Source organism: Prunus avium, chromosome 8 (assembly GCF_965620075.1).
Source record: "Prunus avium chromosome 8, drPruAviu1.hap1.1, whole genome shotgun sequence".
Lineage (NCBI taxonomy): Eukaryota > Viridiplantae > Streptophyta > Magnoliopsida > Rosales > Rosaceae > Prunus > Prunus avium.
In genome coordinates this window covers 22,083,688-22,104,104 of record NC_142291.1, presented here as the reverse complement: position 1 = coordinate 22,104,104, position 20,417 = coordinate 22,083,688, and the positions used below count along the sequence as shown (strand labels likewise).

Here is a 20,417-nt window from a genome sequence, read left to right as displayed (position 1 = left end):
GAGAAGTTGCTTTTTAAGAAAGTGACAAAAATTCCAAACTGGCCCTTAGTTAGTCAGATTATTTATCAGGAATAACACCAAATGCCTTATAATATTATGGATAAATAGTCACTACTCTTGAAAATAAATTAATATTATCCAGCAGAAATTAATTACGATTCAACATACCAAACGAGCCTTAAATTCTTTTAAACTTTCACCTAATAGAAATGTTTATAGAAAAAAAAAATTACTTTACCAGCATAAATATTTCCTAACAAATAGTCCCAGAACATACAAAAATTACTCCCTTATTTGAGCTGACATTTTCTCGGAAAGAATAAGATTCGCGCGGCCATGAAACTTATTGATCAAACAAACAAATAAATAAAAATATAAAAATTATAAAACAAAATAAACAAAATAAAGAGAATCTAAAACCCTGCCTAAACCCTTGTTTTCGCTCAGAAGAATTCTGAAGCTTCGGTCCTCCACAATTCCATTGGCACCATGTGGAAGCAGCCTTTTCAGGTTGTTAAGGCCAATGTGTCCTCCAACCCAAGGACCTGGATCATCATCGGTCTTAGCGTCGCCGGGATCGTGATTGTGGCCGAGACTCAGCGGCGAAGACGACGAAGCAAAGCCCAAATCATTCTCAGAGAACCATTTCTGGAGCCTCGCTTCGACCTTCTTCCCTTTCCTCAGCCCCCTCCTCCCGCCGCCAGACAACCCCTTGCTTCCCTCACCTTCGCCATCAGCGACATGTCGTTCTCGCTCTCTCTCTCTGTTTTTGTTTGTTTTCAATTTCGGTTTATTTACTTTGTATTTTGTGCTGATTTTGATTTGGTTGATTATTTGCTGTACCTAGATTTGATGTGAAAGGATATGTGACGGGGTTTGGGAACCCGGATTGGGCGGGAACGCATGAAGCGGCTACGAAGACGGCGTTGGTGGTGACGGCTCTCTTGAAGAATGGGGCTACTTGCGTTGGAAAAACAGTCATGGACGAACTCAACTTTGGGTAATGTTAGACGAATTTATGTTCAAATTGATAAAAACCCAAAAATTAAATGAAGAAAATGAATTTAGAAAGAAAGAAATGGAACTAAGAGCAATGAAATGTTGATTTGTAACAGGATTACTGGTGAGAATGTGCATTATGGAACGCCTGTGAATCCACAATTACAGTCGCATATCCCGGGAGGTTCTTCCAGTGGTTCTGCTGTGGCTGTTGCGGCTGGTCTCGTTGACTTCGCTCTTGGTAAGCTCCTGTTTGTTAATTTTGGAGAAGATGTTACTTGCCCAATTTAGTTATCTTGGAGAATTTCTACTTGATTTTACAGTTTGTACCACCCATTTGCTGTTTTTGCTAAATTTCTACTTCGTTTTACTGTTGGTTCGATTACATGTTGTATCTTGCATATTTAAATTCACACTCATTCAGTGATCTGTCTCAAGTCACAATCAAAGAAATGGTTTTAGACATCAAGGACATGCTCAGGGACTCAAATTGGACTCAATATGTAATCATGCACATAGCACTTACCCTTGTGCTTTGGCTTGTTAATTATACAAACTGATCATTTGAAGTTCTTATGCTTTTATAGGTATTGATACAACTGGATGTGTGAGAATTCCAGCATCATTTTGTGGCGTCATTGGGTTCCGACCGTCGCATGGGGCTGTATCTATGATTGGAGTCTCGCCAAATTCACAGAGTTTAGAAACTGTTGGTATGCTGGGAACTTCTTCTTGCTTGCTTATAATTTTTCTTTTTATTCTTTCATTTTCTCATTTTGTTATGTGCTGGTCCTTTAGGAATTTTTACCAGAGATCCATCTATTCTACACCATGTTGGACATGTTTTGCTTCAACTAAAGTCAGTGGAAACTAAAAGGGCAAGACGCCTTATTTTTGCTGATGACCTCTTTCAGCTTTCTAAAGTTCCTACAGAGAAGACAGTACAGGTTGTCACCAAAGCAATTGAACATCTATCTGGGTGTAAGTTGCCTGACTTGAGATTTTTTGTATTTATAGGGCTTTATAGTCATTACCATTTCTTTTACTTTTTAAATATCAATGTTAAAGTCTACCATGAGATATCTCTGTTGTCATAACGTGATAGAGTTCATAAAAAATAAAACCAAGCATAATTGTGTTGAAGTTGCTTCTTTTATTGTTTCTGCAGACCAACCTCCGAAGCATATGAATTTTAGTCAGTATATTGCTTCAAAGGTACCCGGTTTAAAAGGATTTCGTGAAGAATCCGTAAAACATCAAAATGAAATATTTACTTTGAAAGCTCTCTCTTCTGTGATGCTTTTGTTACAAAGGTATTGTAAGATTTAAGTCAATTATTTATTTTCAAATTCTCCCAATTTCATAAATTTCCAGTTCTTTATTGTATATGGAATTTGATTTGATTAGCTCTCTCTCTCTCTCTCTCTCTCTCTCTCTCTCTCTCCCTCCCCCTCTCCCTCAGCACTTTCTGTTCTCGAATCAGGAGGATAGTTGCAGTTTAGTTGAGGACTTGAAATTGTTAGTACTAACTTCGTTGGCATCTACAAATTCGTTTCAGATGTGAATTCAAAACCAATCATGAAGAATGGGTTAAATCAGCGAAACCAAGGCTAGGACCTGATGCATCAGATCGTGTTCGTGCAGCAATTGACTCTACTCATGAAAACGTGAAAACCCTATATAAAGTAAGGACTGAGATGAGAGCTGCCCTTCAAAGTCTCTTAAAGGTATCCCAACTCCCGTCAAATTGTTTTATGCGTTTAATATTTTATAGATTTATCCACTTTGTTGGTGTTAAGTTCTAAAGAAGCAACCCCGAAGAAAGAAGCTTTTTTGTAAGCTTAGAAACGTTTTAAATGTCATTAAATTGTAAACTGCATAATATGCTTTTTGTTTTTCTTGTTGTACTGTCTCTTTGTGTATAGAGATATTCTTTGGTGCTGTTGTTTGTTTTCATTTTCTGTAAATATGTTCGACTTACAGGTGTTGCTCATCATTGTTGGAGTAGTTTTTGTTTAATGAGAAATTTAAACTGAAATGATGGTACTTTTTTTGGCCCAAGGAAGGTACTCTTTTTGGTCATAACTGAAAGGTACTTTTTTGGCCATAACTGAAAGGCAGGTGCTTATAAAATCATGTTCCATCACCTAGCAATGGGTTGAACATTTAAAGCAAAATTTCTCAAAGGGCGAGGGTCAATAATACAACTCCTAGGCATTCAATGAAGTGTATGTGGAGTGAGCTGGAAAATTATCTCTGATAAGTTGATTGTTCAAAGTATTGGTCTAGGTTTTAGGGATGAGAAATATTAAGTCTGGCTGAATAAAGAGAAGGTATAAATGTTTTTTTTGGTAATTTTAGAATGTATCTTGGATACTCTTAGTCTCTATCCTCTATTGCCTGGGTTGGAGAATTGGAGATACCTATGGTTAAAACCTGGTTCCTTGTTTAACACTTTAGTAATGTGACAATTTCTCCAGCCTTATAATATATAGAAGTAAGCTAAGTTTGTTCCTTTGGTTTATCATGGATGACAATATAGAGGTTTTAAATAATGATTTAGCTAGTTAGCTGTAGTCTTCCTGTCTGCTATTAGTGGCATGTTGAGCTCCAGCAACCTGAGCTCTCTTATATCCTCCTCCATCCTGAAACCAGAAGAGGGGAATAACAATCTCTAGCTCCAACACACTCTTGCATTTCTGCATGTCAAATTGTGTTGTGTCGCTAATCATATGGGCTAATTGAACAAAATTATTTTATAAAAAGATTGAGTTGACTTTACTTTGTTGTTATTCATGTTCGATTTCTTTCTACCTGATGGTTTATATGCACAATACCTCATTTTATATAACTTTATTTTTTACCTTCTCTTGCCCAGGATGATGGAATATTAGTGATTCCCACAGTTGCAGATCCTCCATTAAAGCTAAATACAAAGAAAGGACAGTCATCTGAGTTCAACGATAGAACATTAGCATTATCAAGCATTGCCAGCATGTCTGGGTGCTGTCAGGTAACTGAGTACTTTAAAGTTTCAGCCTCATATTTCTCTTTGACTTTCTGTAGCTTTGATTTATTCCTGATTATATTTGCACATTTCCATGTTACAATTCCAGTAGGAAAGCACAAAGAAAGTCCCATCTCTATTTCATTTATCGCGTTCCATGGTGTTGATAAATTTCTCCTCGATACAGTCTTGGATATGTACTCTTCAATTCAGGAGAAAGTCAGCATTGCATCCCATTCATCGCCATTGCCAGATACCAATGATAACCTGGATGCTTCAGAACTCTTAAAAGAGAAGGTTTCTCCACACTTAAGATCTTATCTAAGTTTTCAATGCTTAGTGTTCTGCAATATTGTTTGTCATCTTTACCCTGACAGTTTTCCACTGCATTCTCCGCATAACTGGTACTTGCAACGTTTATATGCTAATAAATTGGGTTTCAATCTTTGTCCTCTCCTGTTAGTGGTACCTTTTATTTTCCACAACATCACTTTTGCAATTGACATAAAATAAGGTTGGCTAATGCTTTCCTTTTCCCAGTCTTGAGCTCTATTATACTCTGTATTTTCCTAGTGAATGATGATCTTAATCTGATTCTTAGTGGACGGAAGAGATAGGAAGGAGAGAGAGAGAGAAAGGAAAGGGTAGATTATTTATTTATTTATTATTTTCTTATAATTAGGTTATTTTAATGTTCATATATATAATTAATGTTAGGGCGTAAAGGAACGATTATTTCTTTGAAAATGTGGTCATGTGCCTTACACATGACTACTTTTGATGGAAAATATGACTGAATTGATCAGGCATGGATGTTTTACACACAAAAGTGAAGTTTAAGGGGCAATTTGGCACCCAAAAAAAAAGAAGAAAAAGATTTAAGGATGAAAGTGATACAATGGGTCAATCTTCAGGGGGGTGCTCGGTTTTTCCCCTTTTGGCTCCTATTGATTTCTATATTTGTAGAATATTTTGGCCAGTTCTGTTGAATTTTCATTTTCTACCAGAAAAAAAAAAACAATTGTAGAACCATTGTATCAATTAGTATTATTATTTTCTTTTAATTTCTATGTTTACTCATGAATCTTTTTCTAGGGAAATGCTGCATTTAAGGGAAGGCAATGGAATAAGGCTGTCAAGTACTATACTGAAGCTATAAAATTAAACATGATGAGCTCAACTTATTATTGCAACCGGGCAGCTGCTTACTTGGAATTAGGGTGGTATGAATGCTCACCTGTCTGTCAACTTATCTTTCTGTTGGCGTTTCCATCTATGCACTTATCAATTTCAATCATGCAGCTTCCAGCAAGCTGAAGAGGATTGCAGCAAGGCAATATCACTTGACAAAAAGGTAATATAGCCATTTTGTAGTATGCAGATCTTTTACACTCATTGTTTTTGTAACTGTTGGTCGAAGCACTACGAACCTGTTCATGTTATGCTTAATGTAATCAATAATTCAGTTAGTAAAAGGGTAGTTTGGAATTCAATACACCTCTTCCTGATGCTTACTGCTAAGTCATTTAGAAACTTCCTTTTTTTTTTCAACAGTATTTCTATAGTGGAGTAAGGTACAAAACTGGATGAGCAACAATCATTATCATTTTATTTGTTTCTGGGATTTGATTGTGGTTCTTTACTCCAACTCTTACTGTTTCCTGGAGCATCCGTTAAATAGAATGATTGAAAAATACCACATTCAAGCATGGTGATTAAATTTGATTCTTAACACTACAGATTTAGTTACTGACCTACCATTGTGTTATATACAAGCCATAGTTTGGGTTATCTGATCTGACCATTTATTGAATATCTCTACTTCATGAGCGTTGCGTTTTAGTTCAAACAGATAAATACAAAATTTGTGCTGCCTATATAGTTGGAACAAGTGAATGTAAATTGTGTTGTTGAGCCCGTACGGTGTCTTCGTTTTTAATATTTGTGATCCTTTCTTCTTTTTTCGACATTTGTGCAGAATGTGAAGGCATATATGAGACGTGGAACAGCCAGAGAATCACTTCTTTGTTATAAGGATGCTGCTCAAGGTTAGAACTCTGATTTCATATTCTTTTGTATGTGCTGTGCTGCTTCAATGTTTAGAAATCCTGCACTGATGTTTCATGTATCTGGTTATCATCACATGAGCTTAATTGTATGATTATCAAGGTAAACTACTTTATGCAATCATTCATTGAGTCATGGATTGCTAGATCCATTCTAGTGAGTTTCATGACACTTTGGGGTAGTTGCCTTCAGTCATCTGCACTTCTCTTGATTTTTGTTTCAATAAGTAGTTATGAACAGGATTAGTTTTTGCATAGAAAGATTGTTTTAGAACTTTTTGTTTTGATTTTGAAAATCTGGCCAGCAATCGGATATATTGCTACAGAACTTGAACACCTTGGACCTTTGACCTTTTATATTCTTCATCAAGATTATAGAAACAATTGCATGTTGATGAAGCATTTGGATTCCCATCCCTCTTGGTTCGAGGAGTGGTTGAAATGAACAGCATGAGTTAGGTTTGAGAAGTGGTGGTGGTATCGGTGATGTCTTTTCGAATGTCTCATCTAATCTTACTAACAAGACAGTATCTCATGTTGCTTTACAATCCATATTGGAAAGAAATGAATAGATGAAAATCCAATAGAAGAACAAACTGTGAAAGCGATGCTATCTTTTTTCTATTAAAAAGGAAGAGAAGTTACAATGCTTTAGACTTAAAAAATTTGAAACCCTAACGACGTCAAACGAAAAATAACCCCAAGAGTATTAAACAAACCTAGCACAAGATGAACTGACTCTCACTTCTCTAGCACATATAACTCTTATTCATATTCCATTGTACTAGCCATGCTGTGTCATGCCATGTCTGATATGGTTCAAGATTTTAGGTTTTCCTGTCTTAGCATTACATGTGCAACATATAACTCCGGTGGCTGACCCAAAAAAAGAAAAAGAAAGGAGAAACAAACTTACAATTGTGGTTGGTTTAGCTTCTTTCTCAATTTGTCTCCTTTGGCATTTGCAGATTTCAAGCATGCCCTTGTTCTTGAACCTCAAAATAAGGTTGCCAATCTTGCTGAAAAAAGACTAAGGAAACTGATGAGTTGATTCCCTGCAAACAACAATTATACAGTGTAATACTCGTATCAAAGAAAATTAAGAGAAAGAGGCTGATGTTTTCTTTAGCGGCTGCAACAAGTTTTTGGTCAGTCTTATGTGCATATTTAGTTTCTCTTGTAATTAATCATGCTTTGGACTACCGTTGAGAGGCCTCTCTATGTAAGTGATGGATGCTTGCTTATATCTTCTCTTTTTGAGAAATTGAGAGCTGCCATACTTTATTTGTTCCACACGCAAAACATTATAAAAGGAAAAAGAAAGAGATTTCCATCTTGTAATTTTGTGAAATTTCTTTTGTTTATTCCCCAGCAGATAATTGTAACTATTTCTCTGTCAACCATCTTTCGCTTTTTTACAATTTTTTTATTTATAGCCATTTAAGTTTATTTAGGACGTTCTTGGATTTTCAATGTCTCACTGTTTTGGACTTCCTTAATATATTCTTATGTAAAGTTAATAAAATTTCAATTTTCCGGATTCACGTTACGTGCACCTATATGTAAAAAATTTAAAAATTAAAAACACAGAAATAGTACTCATGAGTGTTCAATTAGCTCTAGATTACATGGTTCATACACATAAATAGTAGTTTTAAATTTTAATTATCCAAAGAAAGAACAAAACAAACGGATAAAATTGCGTACACACAAACGCCCAATGGATACACAGCTTTAACATTTTTCGACCAAACAAACTTTGGGAGTTTTTCTACTTTCTAGTCATGACGTCTCCTTTTTCCTTTCCTTACCTTTCATGGATGCAAATATACTTGAAATAATCTATATAGCCCAAATTCACGTTTGTTTTGAAGAATCTGTTTGGCCTCTCTGGGCTTTCAACTTAATTTAGTTCTCTCTCATGACCAAAAAGCATTCATTCTAGAGCATTAGTTAGTTAGTTAGTTAGTTAGTTAGTTATATGCATATGTATATAAACGTATGCATGCAGAGATTCATTATGATCTGTGTCATCCCCATCCTCTACGTACGTATGCATGCAAGTTTTTCGTGAATTTTGAAATTAATTTATTTTCGTTACGTTAATTCTTCAATTTTCAAGATCAGTCAAATATATATGTTTCCTCTTAAGCTTCCTAAATTCATCAGCCTTACGGCTTCCATAGATTGGTTTTACCGGCATTCTTTCGCCAACGCCGGCCTTCGGTCGGTTTTAACCAATCTAGATGATGGCACCATCATGAATTGCTGGGTGCCCAAATCCCACAAACCCTACAAACCGACCCTCCTCCTCCTCCATGGCTTTGGAGCCAATGCTATGTGGCAATACGGGGAGCATCTACGGCACTTTACCCCCCACTTCAACGTGTACGTGCCTGACCTCCTCTTTTTCGGCCACTCCTACACATCGTGCGTGGAACGCTCAGAGTCGTTCCAAGCGCAATGTGTAATAAGGTTAATGGAGGCCCACGGGGTTGGAAAGATGAGCATGGTGGGGATAAGCTATGGTGGGTTTGTGGCGTACAACGTGGCCTTACAGTGTCCGGGGATGGTAGAGAGGGTTGCGCTGTGTTGTGCCGGGGTGTGCTTGGAGGCGAAGGATATGGAGGAAGGGTTGTTTAGGGTGTCGAACTTGGATGAGGCTGCAAGCATTTTGTTGCCTCAGACTCCAGAGAAGCTAAAGGAATTGATGCGCTATTCATTTTTCAAGCCTGCAAAGGGCGTGCCCTCTTTTTTTCTCACGGATTTCATTCATGTACTTCAAATCTCCTCTCTCTCTCTCTCTCTCTCTCTCTCTCTCTGCAAATGCTTGAGTAAGTATAACGAAATTTCTGTATTTTGACAGGTGATGTGTACAGATTATGTAGAAGAAAAGAGAGACTTGATCCGGGCAATACTCACGGAGCGAAAAATGTTTAATCTTCCCAAGATCACACAGGTGATGATCTCTCCCATTCTTGCCTACACATGAAGCTATTTCAGAGTGCAATTTTATTGCTTTGTGACGTTTTCATTAGGGTTTTGTGTCGCTAGAAGGCTCTCTCTCTCTCTCTCTCTCTCTCTCTCTCTCTCTCTCTATTAATTTTACTAATTAACAATTATTACGGTACTGTTCCATTTTAAACAGCCCACATTGATAATATGGGGACAACAGGACCAGATATTTCCGGTGGAGCTAGGGTACAGATTAAAGAGGTACGCAAATGTAAATGAGAAAGAAATTGTTAATTTGACTTTATATTAATTAGCTTGAAACAAATAATATTGAATGATAATATTTCTTCATTGGTGGATATGTTTTTTTTTAGTAATTTATAAATAAACCCAATCCTAGACATGTATTTATAAAAAAAACCAAACACTATTTAAACATAGAAACACACCCAAAATCAACTCCAAAATCAACAATTATATATTTTTTGGGTGTGTTTATAAATGGGTTTTGAGTGTGTGTAATGATGGGTTTTGGGTGTGTTTATAAAGTGTTTTGGGTGTTTGGGTTTTTTATAATTTCAGCCCCCATTTTGGGTGTTTTAGTGAAACTCCTTTTTTTTTTTTTTTTTGTCTTAGGCATGTAGGGAAAAGTGCTCAACTGGTGATTATCAAGAACGCAGGACATGCTGTGAACCTGGAAAAGCCCAAGGAGTTTGTGAAGCACCTGAAAGCCTTCTTTTATGACTCACCCTCATCTCCGTCGTCACCAACAACATGGAAAGATCACTTTCAATTTCACATCAACAAAGTCTCTTCATAAGTAAACTTCTAATTTAATTAGGTGATTTTGACAAGAATATATATATGTATATATATATATATATATATATATATATATATACAGAGAGCTTCCATTGAGGGATCCCTCAAATAAGCTTATTTGAGAGACACCTTTGTAGGGTCTACTCCGTATTGTATTTTACTAATCCAAACCGTCTATTGTGTAGATATTCATTTAAAGATCATCTCTATAAAAAATCACTTGAATCCGATATCATTTGACCACTCAAATAAATTATTAAAATTTTAGTACTTTTTTGAAGCATCGTGTTCATTGATTTTGCAAGACACAATTAGATGTTTAAACGGTTTCCGATTTGTCTAGTTTTTTTGCAAGGATGATCTTTGATGGAGACCTAAAAAATAGATAGTTTGAATGGTTGAAAAAAAAATTATAGGGTACCCTAAAGGGAGTTCCTCAAATAAATTTGAGGGATCCTTCAATAAAAAGGGACTATATATATATTTTACGCTCGACCAAAACAAAAAGACAATAGATCCGTTAAAAGAATATTGGACAATTTTGTTATTGACAAAGATATTTAGAAGGGTAATCTGCTGAATTGCCCCCTGAACTTGTACATAACTCTCAATTTACCACCTGACCTTTTTTTTTAGCGAATTAAGGGCTCAAATTAAAATTTATTATCAATGTTCCCCCCACCGTCAAAATTCGAACATTTCATCCATTATTCCGTCCATTTGACTCACGTTGACTCTTTTGTTAGGGTTATTTTCGTCATTCAGCGCGGATTCAATTACCAACCTCTCTCACACACTTCACACATCGCTTTCACTTTGGTAGGGTTCGAAAGGGACTGAACTGAGGGTGCGAAAGGGGGCAAAATCGAAGGTTGGAGAGGGACGAAATTGAGGGAATCTGAAAGCTTTTTCATAAAGCTTCTTTTGGGTCCGTTGATTTAACGCAACATGACTCTGGATGTGTTGCCTCTGCAGGTACGGAACAGAGGGCCTCCTCCCAAATACAGTAAGGAAACGCTTTTCCCAAGTTGAAATTGTTTAAGCTTGTGTGGTCCTTTGGTCCTTTGGTCCTTGGTCTGTCGGTGCTTTTGACATTTTGTGGTGTTGGGTGATATGCCTTTTTGAATATGAAATACATGTGGTCCCAAAGCATTTGTGTTGTTTTGTCTGCATAATAGTCGGTGGATCTGAGTCAATTTCAAGTTTAGAATGGTAGTTGAGCAATAAGGATAAGTTGTTGTGATAAAGTAGTGCTTTTATATATAATTTTTATTTTATTTTATAGGTGATCCAGATTTGTTCTCCCTAGAAATTCACCATGGAGGTTATATTTCAAAAGGGAAGTATGTTCGGGATAAGGTAACATGGGCAGACAACTGTAATGCTGACCACCTGTCAATGCTTGACCTGTATGATGTTGCTATATGTTTAGGATACGACCATAAAAAAATTCAGTACCACTATTGGAACAAAAGAAGGGGATTTGTTCCAATTGAAGTAGATGCCCATGTAGTTGAGTTTGTGGAGCATACACCTACCTCTAGAGTTCAACCTTTATATTTGTCATATAAGCATCAACCACATTTGTCAGAGAGCCAGGCATCTGCATCTGCATCTGCTCCACAGTTGGGGTTGGAAGTAGAAGTGAAACTGAAACTGATGTTGGTGATTTGGGGAACCAGTTTGTAGAAGTGGATGTTGATTTAGATGATGATGGTGATGATGAGGCAGATAATGAAGGAGATAATGAGGCAGATGAATTTGAAGATGATGAGGCTGAAGATGATGATAGTGGGGAAGAGGCTGAAGATGATGATAGTGAGACAGACATTGAGTTGATTGACTCTGAGTTTGAGCAGTCAGATGAAGAAGGGTTCAAGACAGTCTTGGAAGAGGATGACAACTTGTTTGATAAACATGTAGTTGATGAAGAAAATGAAGAATACAATGAAGAACCTGGTGAGGTTGATAGTGAAGACTACAATACCGACGAACTTGTAAGTCTTGATGAAGAAGATGATGAGGATGAAGGTGTGAAAAACCGTAGCCGCAGAAGAAAAGCTCCTAGGTTTAAGCAGTTTAGGAGAGAATCTGATTTGCTGAAGCCAACATTTCATTTGGGAATGGAATTTACCAACATGGAGCAGTGTAGGGAAGCAATAAGGTATTATGCAGTTTCATGTGCAAGGCCATTGAAGTGGGTGAGGAATCACTACTACAAAAAGGGCAAAAGACGACCAGAAAAAGACGACGGTAGAACAAAAAACCGTCGTTGTTTTTAAAAAGACGACGGTAACAAAAAACCGTCGTGGATAAGTGACTTAAACAACTAAAAAATGGAGATACTGTTGAGAATTTTTTTATAACGACGCACACAAATAAAAAAGCGTCGTCTTATTAAAAAGCTTTTCTTTAGAGTTAAAATCTGACCAAAAAACAACGACAGCAGGTATGACAAGCGTCGTCTTTTAAAAATCAAGTGTCCTTTTTTTGGTAAAGACATGGTTGTTTTGAAAGAACTGTCGTCTATTATATGTAAAGATGACGGTTTTTTTATAAAAAGGGTCGTCTATTATGAAGTAAAGACGACGGTTTTCATATAAAAAGGGTCGTCTATTATATGTAAAGACGACGGTTTTCATATAAAAAGGGTCGTCTATTATTAAGTAAAGACGACGGTTTTTTTATAAAAAGGGTCGTCTATTATTAAGTAAAGACGACGGTTTTTTTATAAAAAGGGTCGTCTATTATATGTAAAGACGACGGTTTTTTATAAAAAGGGTCGTCTATTATAAGTAAAGACGACGGTTTTTTTTATATAAAAAGGGTCGTCTATTATAAGTAAAGACGACGGTTTTTTTTATAAAAAGGGTCGTCTATTATATGTAAAGACGACGGTTTTTTTTTATAAAAAGGGTCGTCTATTATGAAGTAAAGACGACGGTTTTTTAATAAAAAAGGTTGTCTATTATATGTAAAGACGACGGTTTGAAAAATAGCGTCGTTTGAAAAACCTTTTACGTCGCTTTTTAAAAAACTATGACGTTGTTATGTGTGTACAACGTCATTTTAAAGAAATCATGGTTTAGAAATGCGCTCTTCGATAATCATCGACGGAAAACAAAAAAACCGTCGTTAACAATATAAATAAACATGACGCTTATTACATCTATACCCTAAACCCTAAACCCTAAACCCTAAACCCTAAACCATAAAATATAAACCCTAAATTATATATATATGTTTAAATAATTTTAGAAAAGGGATTATGGTTTTACGGCCTAATATATATTAACCATAAACCCTAAACCCCAAAAATAAACCTTTATCCCCCTAAACCCTAAACCCTAAACCATTAAAGTATAAGTGATGTTGTGACTCATGAAAACATTTTTCTTTTTGGTGGTAATTTTAAATTTGTATAACTCAAACTTAATTTTTTAAAGCTTAAGGGGGAAGAAAATATCTCAATCACTTCATAGGAGTTGACGTTGCATTTTTTGGATTTATTTTAAATTTATTATGAATATTTTGAATTAAATAGAATAAAATATTATTAATAAAACCCACAAACCACGTCGGCATTAAGAAATTAAAGACGTTGTAAATCATAATAAACGACTTAATTTTAAAACAAACGAATGACGGATTATGTAAAGACGACGGTTTTTTATGAAAAGGGTCGTCTATTATATGTAAAGATGACGGTTTTTTTTTAAAAAGGGTCGTCTATTATATGTAAAGATGACGATTTTTTTATAAAAAGCGTCGTCTTTTAAAACACGCTAAAAAAAGGCCGCTTAAGTGAATTCGCGCTCGACAAATTTTCAAATTTTCCCCCGTCTTTGAAAACCTTATCTCTCATTAACAAGCGTCGTCTTTTAAAACACGCTAAAAAAAGGCCACTTAAGTGAATTCGCACTCGACAAATTTTCAGATTTTCCCCCGTCTCTGAAAACTTTATCTCTCCCTCCTTGAAACCTCTTGAGCTCATCTCTTCTTGAAACCCTCCTGAGCTATCTGAAACACTCCATCTCTCACCTTTCTACTCCTCATACGTACCTACCAGCCATCGACGCCATCGAAGCAGCGACGCCGTCAACGCCATCGACGTAGCGACGCCATCAACGCCATCGTTCTTCGCATCAGTCATCACTAGCCGCCATCGACGCCATATTCACAGTCAACGACGACGATGTCCTTGAAAACATATCTAGAGACCTTGCGAGATGGGAAAATCCTAGAACATCAGATCTGGTCTTCGATGTCGCCTGAGGTTCGATGACAGATCTCCATCACGCCTTCTTGGTGAGCTCTCGCCATCCACGTCACAGAAGCAACTCTAAGTTAGTCAAAATGTTCTTCTGTATTGTGTTACAAATGAACTTTTCCTGCATAAGCTTATGCATATTTTTTGTTAGTTGACAGCAAGATAATGTAATCTTATTGTGGTTTTTGATTGCTCAGGTAAGATGACATGGCAAATAGGTGCTGCAGCTTATATCAAGTGTAGCTCAAAGGCCAAGATGACAACTTAGAAGAATATAAGATCCATTTGACCAAGATGACTTAGAACACTACTCCAAGATGACAGCTGAATGTGGAGAACAAGTACAAATTGTGGAAGATACAACAACCATAGGTTAATGCTTTGGATATGGTATTTTGTAATTATAGGGTATAATGTTATAAATATGGTATTTTGTATGGATATAGTAGGAATCAAGATTGGTAAACAATGTAATTACAATTGAATCTTCAAGTTTTATGAAAGAAATAATTTTTTAGGATATCTAAAATGAAATTAGTACATCATTTTTACAGATAATAAACGGCGATTTTTTGGAACAAAACCGTCTTTTTTAGATTTAATAGACCTCTTTGGATATAATAAACGACGGTTTTTTAAGAAAAAGTGTCATCTTTACATTTAAATAGACGACGGTTTTTTTAGAAAAAGTGTCGTCTTTATATTAAATAGACGACGGTTTTTTCATAAAAAGTGTCGTCTTTACATTTAAATAGACGACGGTTTTTTCAGAAAAAGTGTCGTCTTTACATTAAATAGACGACGGTTTTTTCAGAAAAAGTGTCGTCTTTATATTTAATAGACGATGGTTCTATAAAAAAAAGTGTAGTCTTTACATTCAATAACGACGGTTTTTTCAGAAAAAGTGTCGTCTTTACATGTAATAGACGACGGTTCTTTTAAAAACCGTCGTTTTTACATATAATAGACGACGGTGAATTACCGTCGTAGTTTGACTTTCAAAAAGACGACTGTCGATTTAACGACGGTTTGAAAAAGAAAAAGACGACGGCGTTTCCCCGTCGTCTATTTCAATTTTTGTAGTAGTGAATGATTCATATAGGGTGAGGCTAAAATGTGAAGGAGATAATAAACAAAAGGTTCTATGTCCATGGATGCTATATGCTTCTCATGTGGGGAAAGGTCCAACTACAAGGATTAAGACATATATTCCAAGGCATACATGTGGAAGGAGGCAAAGAACCAAGTATGCCACTTCATCATGGCTGTCTAAGAGGTTTGATGAGGAGTTAAGAGATAATCCCAAGATGAAAGTGACAGATTTCATGAAGATAATAAGGAAACATTATGCCATAGATGTAACTGAGGCTGAAGTTTATAAAGCCGAGAGTTTTGCAAAAGCTAGAATTCAAGGTAGTATTGAAGAACAATATGGAAAGTTGTGGGATTATATTGTGAGGAGTTAAAGAGCAATAACCCCGGAAGTACTGTCATTGTGAAAACTGAATTGCAGGGTGATAATCCTACTTTTAAGAGGATTTATATATGTTTTGGAGCACTTAAAAAGGGATTTGTGGAAGGATGTAGACCAGTGGTGGGTTTTGATGGGTGCCATGTTAAGGGTTGTCACCCAGGGCAGATTCTAAGTGTAGTTGGGGTTGATGGAAATAATGGGATGTATCCAATTGCTTTTGCTGTTGTTGAAGTTGAAAACACAGAGACTTGGAGTTGGTTTTTTGACATATTCTTTCAAGATGTAGGTATTCAAAATGGCCATGGCTGGGTTTTCATTACTGATAAGCAAAAGGGTTTAGGGAATGCCCTTCATGCTTTGATGCCCACTGCTGAGCACAGGCATTGTGTGAGGCACTTGCACAATAATTTCAAGCTTGCAGGCCATACTGGTAATGCTTTGAAGCAGAGGTTGTGGGCAGCAGCTAGGGCAACAACAATACCTCTATTTGAAGCTGAAATGGAGCAGATGTTGGGTCAATCTGAGGCAGCTTATAAGTGGCTTGAGGAGAGACCAGCTGCTTATTGGAGTAGATCACACTTTAGTACAGTCCCAAAGTGTGATATACTTCTAAACAACTTGTGTGAGTGTTTTAATGCTGCAATCCTAGAAGCAAGGGATAAGCCCATTGTTACTCTTTTGGAGAGAATTAGAACCTACTTGATGCTTAGAATGGCTAGACTTAGAGAGACAGTGTGGCCCCATGAGGTTGGTCCAAGAATATTTGCTATTGTGGAAAAGAATTCAATTGAAAGTGGCCACTGCATAGCTTCGTATGCTGGTGGGGGGAAGTATCAAGTTAATAGTATGTTGGGAGCTATGTTTGTTGTGGATTTAGAAAGGCATACATGCACCTGCAGAAAATGGGACTTAAGTGGAATCCCATGTCCACATGCCTTGGCTGCAGTAGCAAAGAGTGAGCACAGACCTCTGGATTTTGTGCATGCACTTTACAAAAGGCCGGCATATGATAGGGCTTATGAGGGCTATATATCTCCAATGCCTAGTCAATCATATTGGAGAAAAACAGGGCATGTACCTATCAAGCCACCTCTTTATCACATCCAACCAGGAAGGCCCAAACTTAGGAGAAATAAAGAACCTGATGAAATACCAAGAGGGGCAACAAAACTTAAGAGGTATGGCATTGTAATGACATGCCGCAACTGTGGACAAGAAGGTCACAATTTTGCAACTTGTTCCCAAAATGGACAGGTTAGATTTGTTTTTAATTTTTTTGTTTCCACATTTCATTTGCTGGAAATGGCTATGTTAACATGTGAATTGGAGTGTTTTTGCTATGTTCACATGTCATTTTTTGTTATTGGCAATAAAGGGGCAACCTAGAGGTGCTAGAGCAAGAGTCAACAGGAGGGGAAGAGGAGCTATGAGGGGAAGAGGTGCAAGGGCAAGAGGAGCTGCAACTGGAGGTGTTGATACTGTTAGTGCTAATGCAAGTGGAACAACAACTGCAAGCGCAACAGTTGGTGTTAGGGGAAGAGGTGTTGTGAGAGACAGAGGTGTTGTGAGTGAACAACAACAAACTCAGGCCAGACCAAAGTTTAATGTAAGTACTTGGATTAAACCTTGATGTTTTGAATCAATACTTGCTTTATTGTGGTGTGTTTTGAAGGCTTAAGGGTCGTATGCTTGAAATAGGTGAAAAGAGGAGCCCATGCCCCCCATGTCATAAGGAAGACCAATCTATTTGCTGGTTGGCAACCTAGCCAAGGTTCAAGTTCCCAACCTCCTTCACAACCTACCCAAAGTTCACAAGCTCCTTCACAACCTGCCCAAAGTTTACAAGCTCATCAAGTTTCAAGTTCACAACCTCAACCAATGGTAACTTCTCCAAAAAGGCCTAGGTTAAAATCTCCAGCAAAACGAATAAGGCCATGGAGAGTTTAGTGACATATTTGAAGTGAATGGTTGAAGAATTGTGATGTTTATTTTGGTTTGCAATCTATTTGCTGGTATATTTTGAACTGATTTTGTACAAGCTAACTTGTAATGGTTAGTGATGAAGATGTATTTTTGAAACTGAATTTGGACAAGCTTTGATGGCAAAGCTATATGTTGTGGATGTGTATGTGTATGTGTATGTGTATGTGTATGTTTAAGGGATTTTGGACAAGACTGTTTAGGGGATGTGTCTGTGTATTTTCAAGTGCTATTAATGTAATGACATGTGAATTCAAATGTTGTATATTTTGGTATTTGCAGTGCAGTTCATATCTTTGGTGTGCCAGTTACTATTTCAATTGTCAAAATGAGAGCTTGCATTTTCATTCAACAAAACAACTCATACATTGATTACATTGGTCACAACACTCGAAATGAAGCCAATTACACACCCTTTCTGACCTTTACAACAAGCCAATCACCTATCCCTTTCTAACTATTACAAAATGTCAATTACCCATCCCTTTCTAACCGTTTCAAAATGCCAATTACTCATCCCTTTCTAACCCTTACAAAATGGCAACCACCCATCCCTTTCAAACCCTTACAAAATGCCAACTACCCATCCCTTTTTACAGCTGCCCATTAGTGCCTTTATCTTCATTCAAAATCAAGCATATAATAACCCCAAACATGCACAACGACACCCAAAACCATGGGTTTTTCAGCTTTGAATTCCCTTTCTTTTTTTCTGCTTCTAACTTGTTAATTCTCCTCAGCAGTCCTGGAATTATTTGCTTAGATCTATTGCACATAACAGGGTCACCCCACTCCCACATTTGACAACGATTCTGCAAAGACAGTTTTAAAACTTGGAAACTCAAAACTACAAATTAGAAACCCAAACTTCAAAATTCAACTTACCCGCGCACAAACATAAAATCTTCGTCCTGGATGTGAAGAGGTCCAAGAAGTCTGAATTTTCGCAACCTTCCCACAGTAGCAGACCCGTGATGGCAACATCCATGAATTGCCGTCTTCGAACTCCGAACTCCGAACTCCCTCTGTGTGACCCATCAACGCTGCCGGGTAAGTTCGTCCTCATCTCTCTCTCTCTCTCTCTCTCTCTCTCTCTCTCTTTCTCTAGATAGATAGCTGGAAATCGCCAGAAACATGAACAAATGGAGGTGGAGCACGATGTATGTGGGAAGTGTGTGAAGGTTTGACTGGGTAAGAGTTTAATAGGCTGAACATGACGAAAATAACCCTAAAAAAAGGGTCAAAATGAGTCAAATGGATGGAATAATGGATGAAATGTTCGAATTTTGACGGTGGGGGGAACATTGATAATAAATTTTAATTTGAGCCCTTAATTCGCTAAAAAAAAAAGTCAGGTGGTAAGTTGAGAGTTATGTACAAGTTCAGGGGGCATTTCAATAGATTACCCTATTTAGAATAACTTTATATTTGGCTTAGACTCTTTAATAATCATGTTAAGGGATGTTTAATTTTTATGTTATTTTATTCTTTTACATATTTGATTTCTAATTTTCTTTTAAAATATTTTTATCTACATGGAAAAAGTAGGACCCACCTTTGCTGTTCAAATATACAGACTGACAAAGAATGTAATTAACGGATGACCTTACATGTTCCGTGAGTTTGTATAAGAATTTCTAAGGTCTTACACGATTGGATACCTATTTGGAATGGACCCCAAAATTTGGGGGTTTACGCAGTTAACTATGTTTATCATCGTGTATATGTCGTACTTTTAATTTGAAGAGTGGAGAGCACTGAATTGAGGTAATCAAGAAAAATCAAGTTCTTCCAATTGCTTCAAACTCATCAGAAAAAGAATCGCCAACATTGTATTGATACCATCAACTTTATGAGGGACCGAAGAATGGAATGAATGCTAATAAATGATAAATTAGTTGACAAATCACCATATTTATATGGAACACTTGATGATTTATCTCAAATAAAAGCATAGTTCTCTTAAATGTTTAAGGACTGAAACAATGATATTGAAAGTGAGAAGGAAAGACCCAAAGCCTTGTTTTATACAAGTTTTCTTCAGGACTGAAACAATGATATTGAAAGCTAGAAGGAAAGACCCAAAGCCTTGTTTTATACAAGTTTTCTTCACAACAAAGTAATCCACGTTTAAAACAAAATTTCCACGCTTCAACGCTTGAAAGAAATCCTAAAAATAGTTTCCGTATTCTAGAGATAAGAAACTATTAAAGGAGTCCTGATAATCTTAGGTTAATTACCAAGAATATCTCAACACATTTGATGATGTGATGAAATTAAAATTGTGATTTTCAAGCAACCAAAACTTGATAGAAAAGCAAGGAGATGTTAACAACGTGAAAGTAGAAGTAATCAAGTTGGTTTCAAGCAAACTTGCCTAAAAAAAATTCTAAGCAAACTGCAATATTGACTTAAAAACAGAAAATCAAGAGACCGAGATTGAACTAGACTTTAAAATGATTTCCTAACATAGATGCATGATAATAGCATGACTTACCTTGGGATCGAATGTCTGACATGAGCTAAGTGATAATTCTGGAAATCGGGGACATCAATGTTGCTTCAATCCTACATCTAAATGATACTTCCAAACCTATACTAAGGTCTACGGAATGCGAACATAACTTCATACCAACAGTGTGCTTTGGCTTCGGTAAACCTTTTTTTCTAGAATGTATTTAAGATAAGTGTGTGAGTACTTGTAATCACTTCATCCTATATTGGAATATTTTTGGACTAAGGAGTCCATGAACGTTTCCCTAGAGGGGGGGTTTTACTACGTTAAAAATTTGTGTGATCACTTAATTTTTATTTTGATGCACAGGTCATATTAATTAATTAATA

The 20,417-nt window shown here is 36.6% G+C and overlaps 2 protein-coding genes and 1 pseudogene across 2 annotated transcripts; all 3 read left to right on the top strand.

Annotated features, from left to right (window-relative positions):
* The first annotated feature begins 369 nt into the window (after positions 1–369).
* On the top strand, positions 370–7,413 carry TOC64-V (translocon at the outer membrane of chloroplasts 64-V). Its single transcript, XM_088246085.1, has 13 exons — positions 370–743; positions 848–1,000; positions 1,116–1,240; positions 1,587–1,712; positions 1,798–1,980; positions 2,168–2,312; positions 2,558–2,726; positions 3,878–4,014; positions 4,105–4,303; positions 5,102–5,229; positions 5,309–5,360; positions 5,985–6,054; positions 7,041–7,413. Exons 1-13 carry the CDS (start codon positions 490–492, stop codon positions 7,121–7,123), a joined length of 1,824 nt encoding a protein of 607 aa, XP_088102211.1. The 5' UTR covers positions 370–489; the 3' UTR covers positions 7,124–7,413.
* A 131-nt stretch (positions 7,414–7,544) lies between these two features.
* Positions 7,545–10,084, top strand: LOC110752920 (alpha/beta-Hydrolases superfamily protein). The gene is made up of 4 exons (XM_021953687.2): positions 7,545–8,848; positions 8,939–9,031; positions 9,221–9,288; positions 9,664–10,084. The coding sequence occupies exons 1-4, from the start codon at positions 8,210–8,212 to the stop codon at positions 9,845–9,847; spliced, it is 984 nt and encodes a 327-aa protein (XP_021809379.1). The 5' UTR covers positions 7,545–8,209; the 3' UTR covers positions 9,848–10,084.
* Positions 10,085–11,247: 1,163 nt separating this feature from the next.
* Positions 11,248–17,143, top strand: LOC110752899 (uncharacterized; annotated as a pseudogene).
* Positions 17,144–20,417: the final 3,274 nt, after the last annotated feature.

Excerpts from the sequence above, each read along its gene's own strand:
- TOC64-V (XM_088246085.1), top strand. The coding sequence starts at position 490 with ATGTGGAAGCAGCCTTTTCAGGTTGTTAAGGCCAATGTGTCCTCCAAC. Across the intron at positions 2,313-2,557 it reads GTGATGCTTTTGTTACAAAG|ATGTGAATTCAAAACCAATC; the intron begins GTATTGTAAGAT and ends AATTCGTTTCAG. Across the intron at positions 4,015-4,104 it reads ATGTCTGGGTGCTGTCAGGT|TACAATTCCAGTAGGAAAGC; the intron begins AACTGAGTACTT and ends ACATTTCCATGT.
- LOC110752920 (XM_021953687.2), top strand. The coding sequence starts at position 8,210 with ATGTTTCCTCTTAAGCTTCCTAAATTCATCAGCCTTACGGCTTCCATA. Across the intron at positions 8,849-8,938 it reads TTCTCACGGATTTCATTCAT|GTGATGTGTACAGATTATGT; the intron begins GTACTTCAAATC and ends GTATTTTGACAG. Across the intron at positions 9,289-9,663 it reads CTAGGGTACAGATTAAAGAG|GCATGTAGGGAAAAGTGCTC; the intron begins GTACGCAAATGT and ends TTTTTGTCTTAG.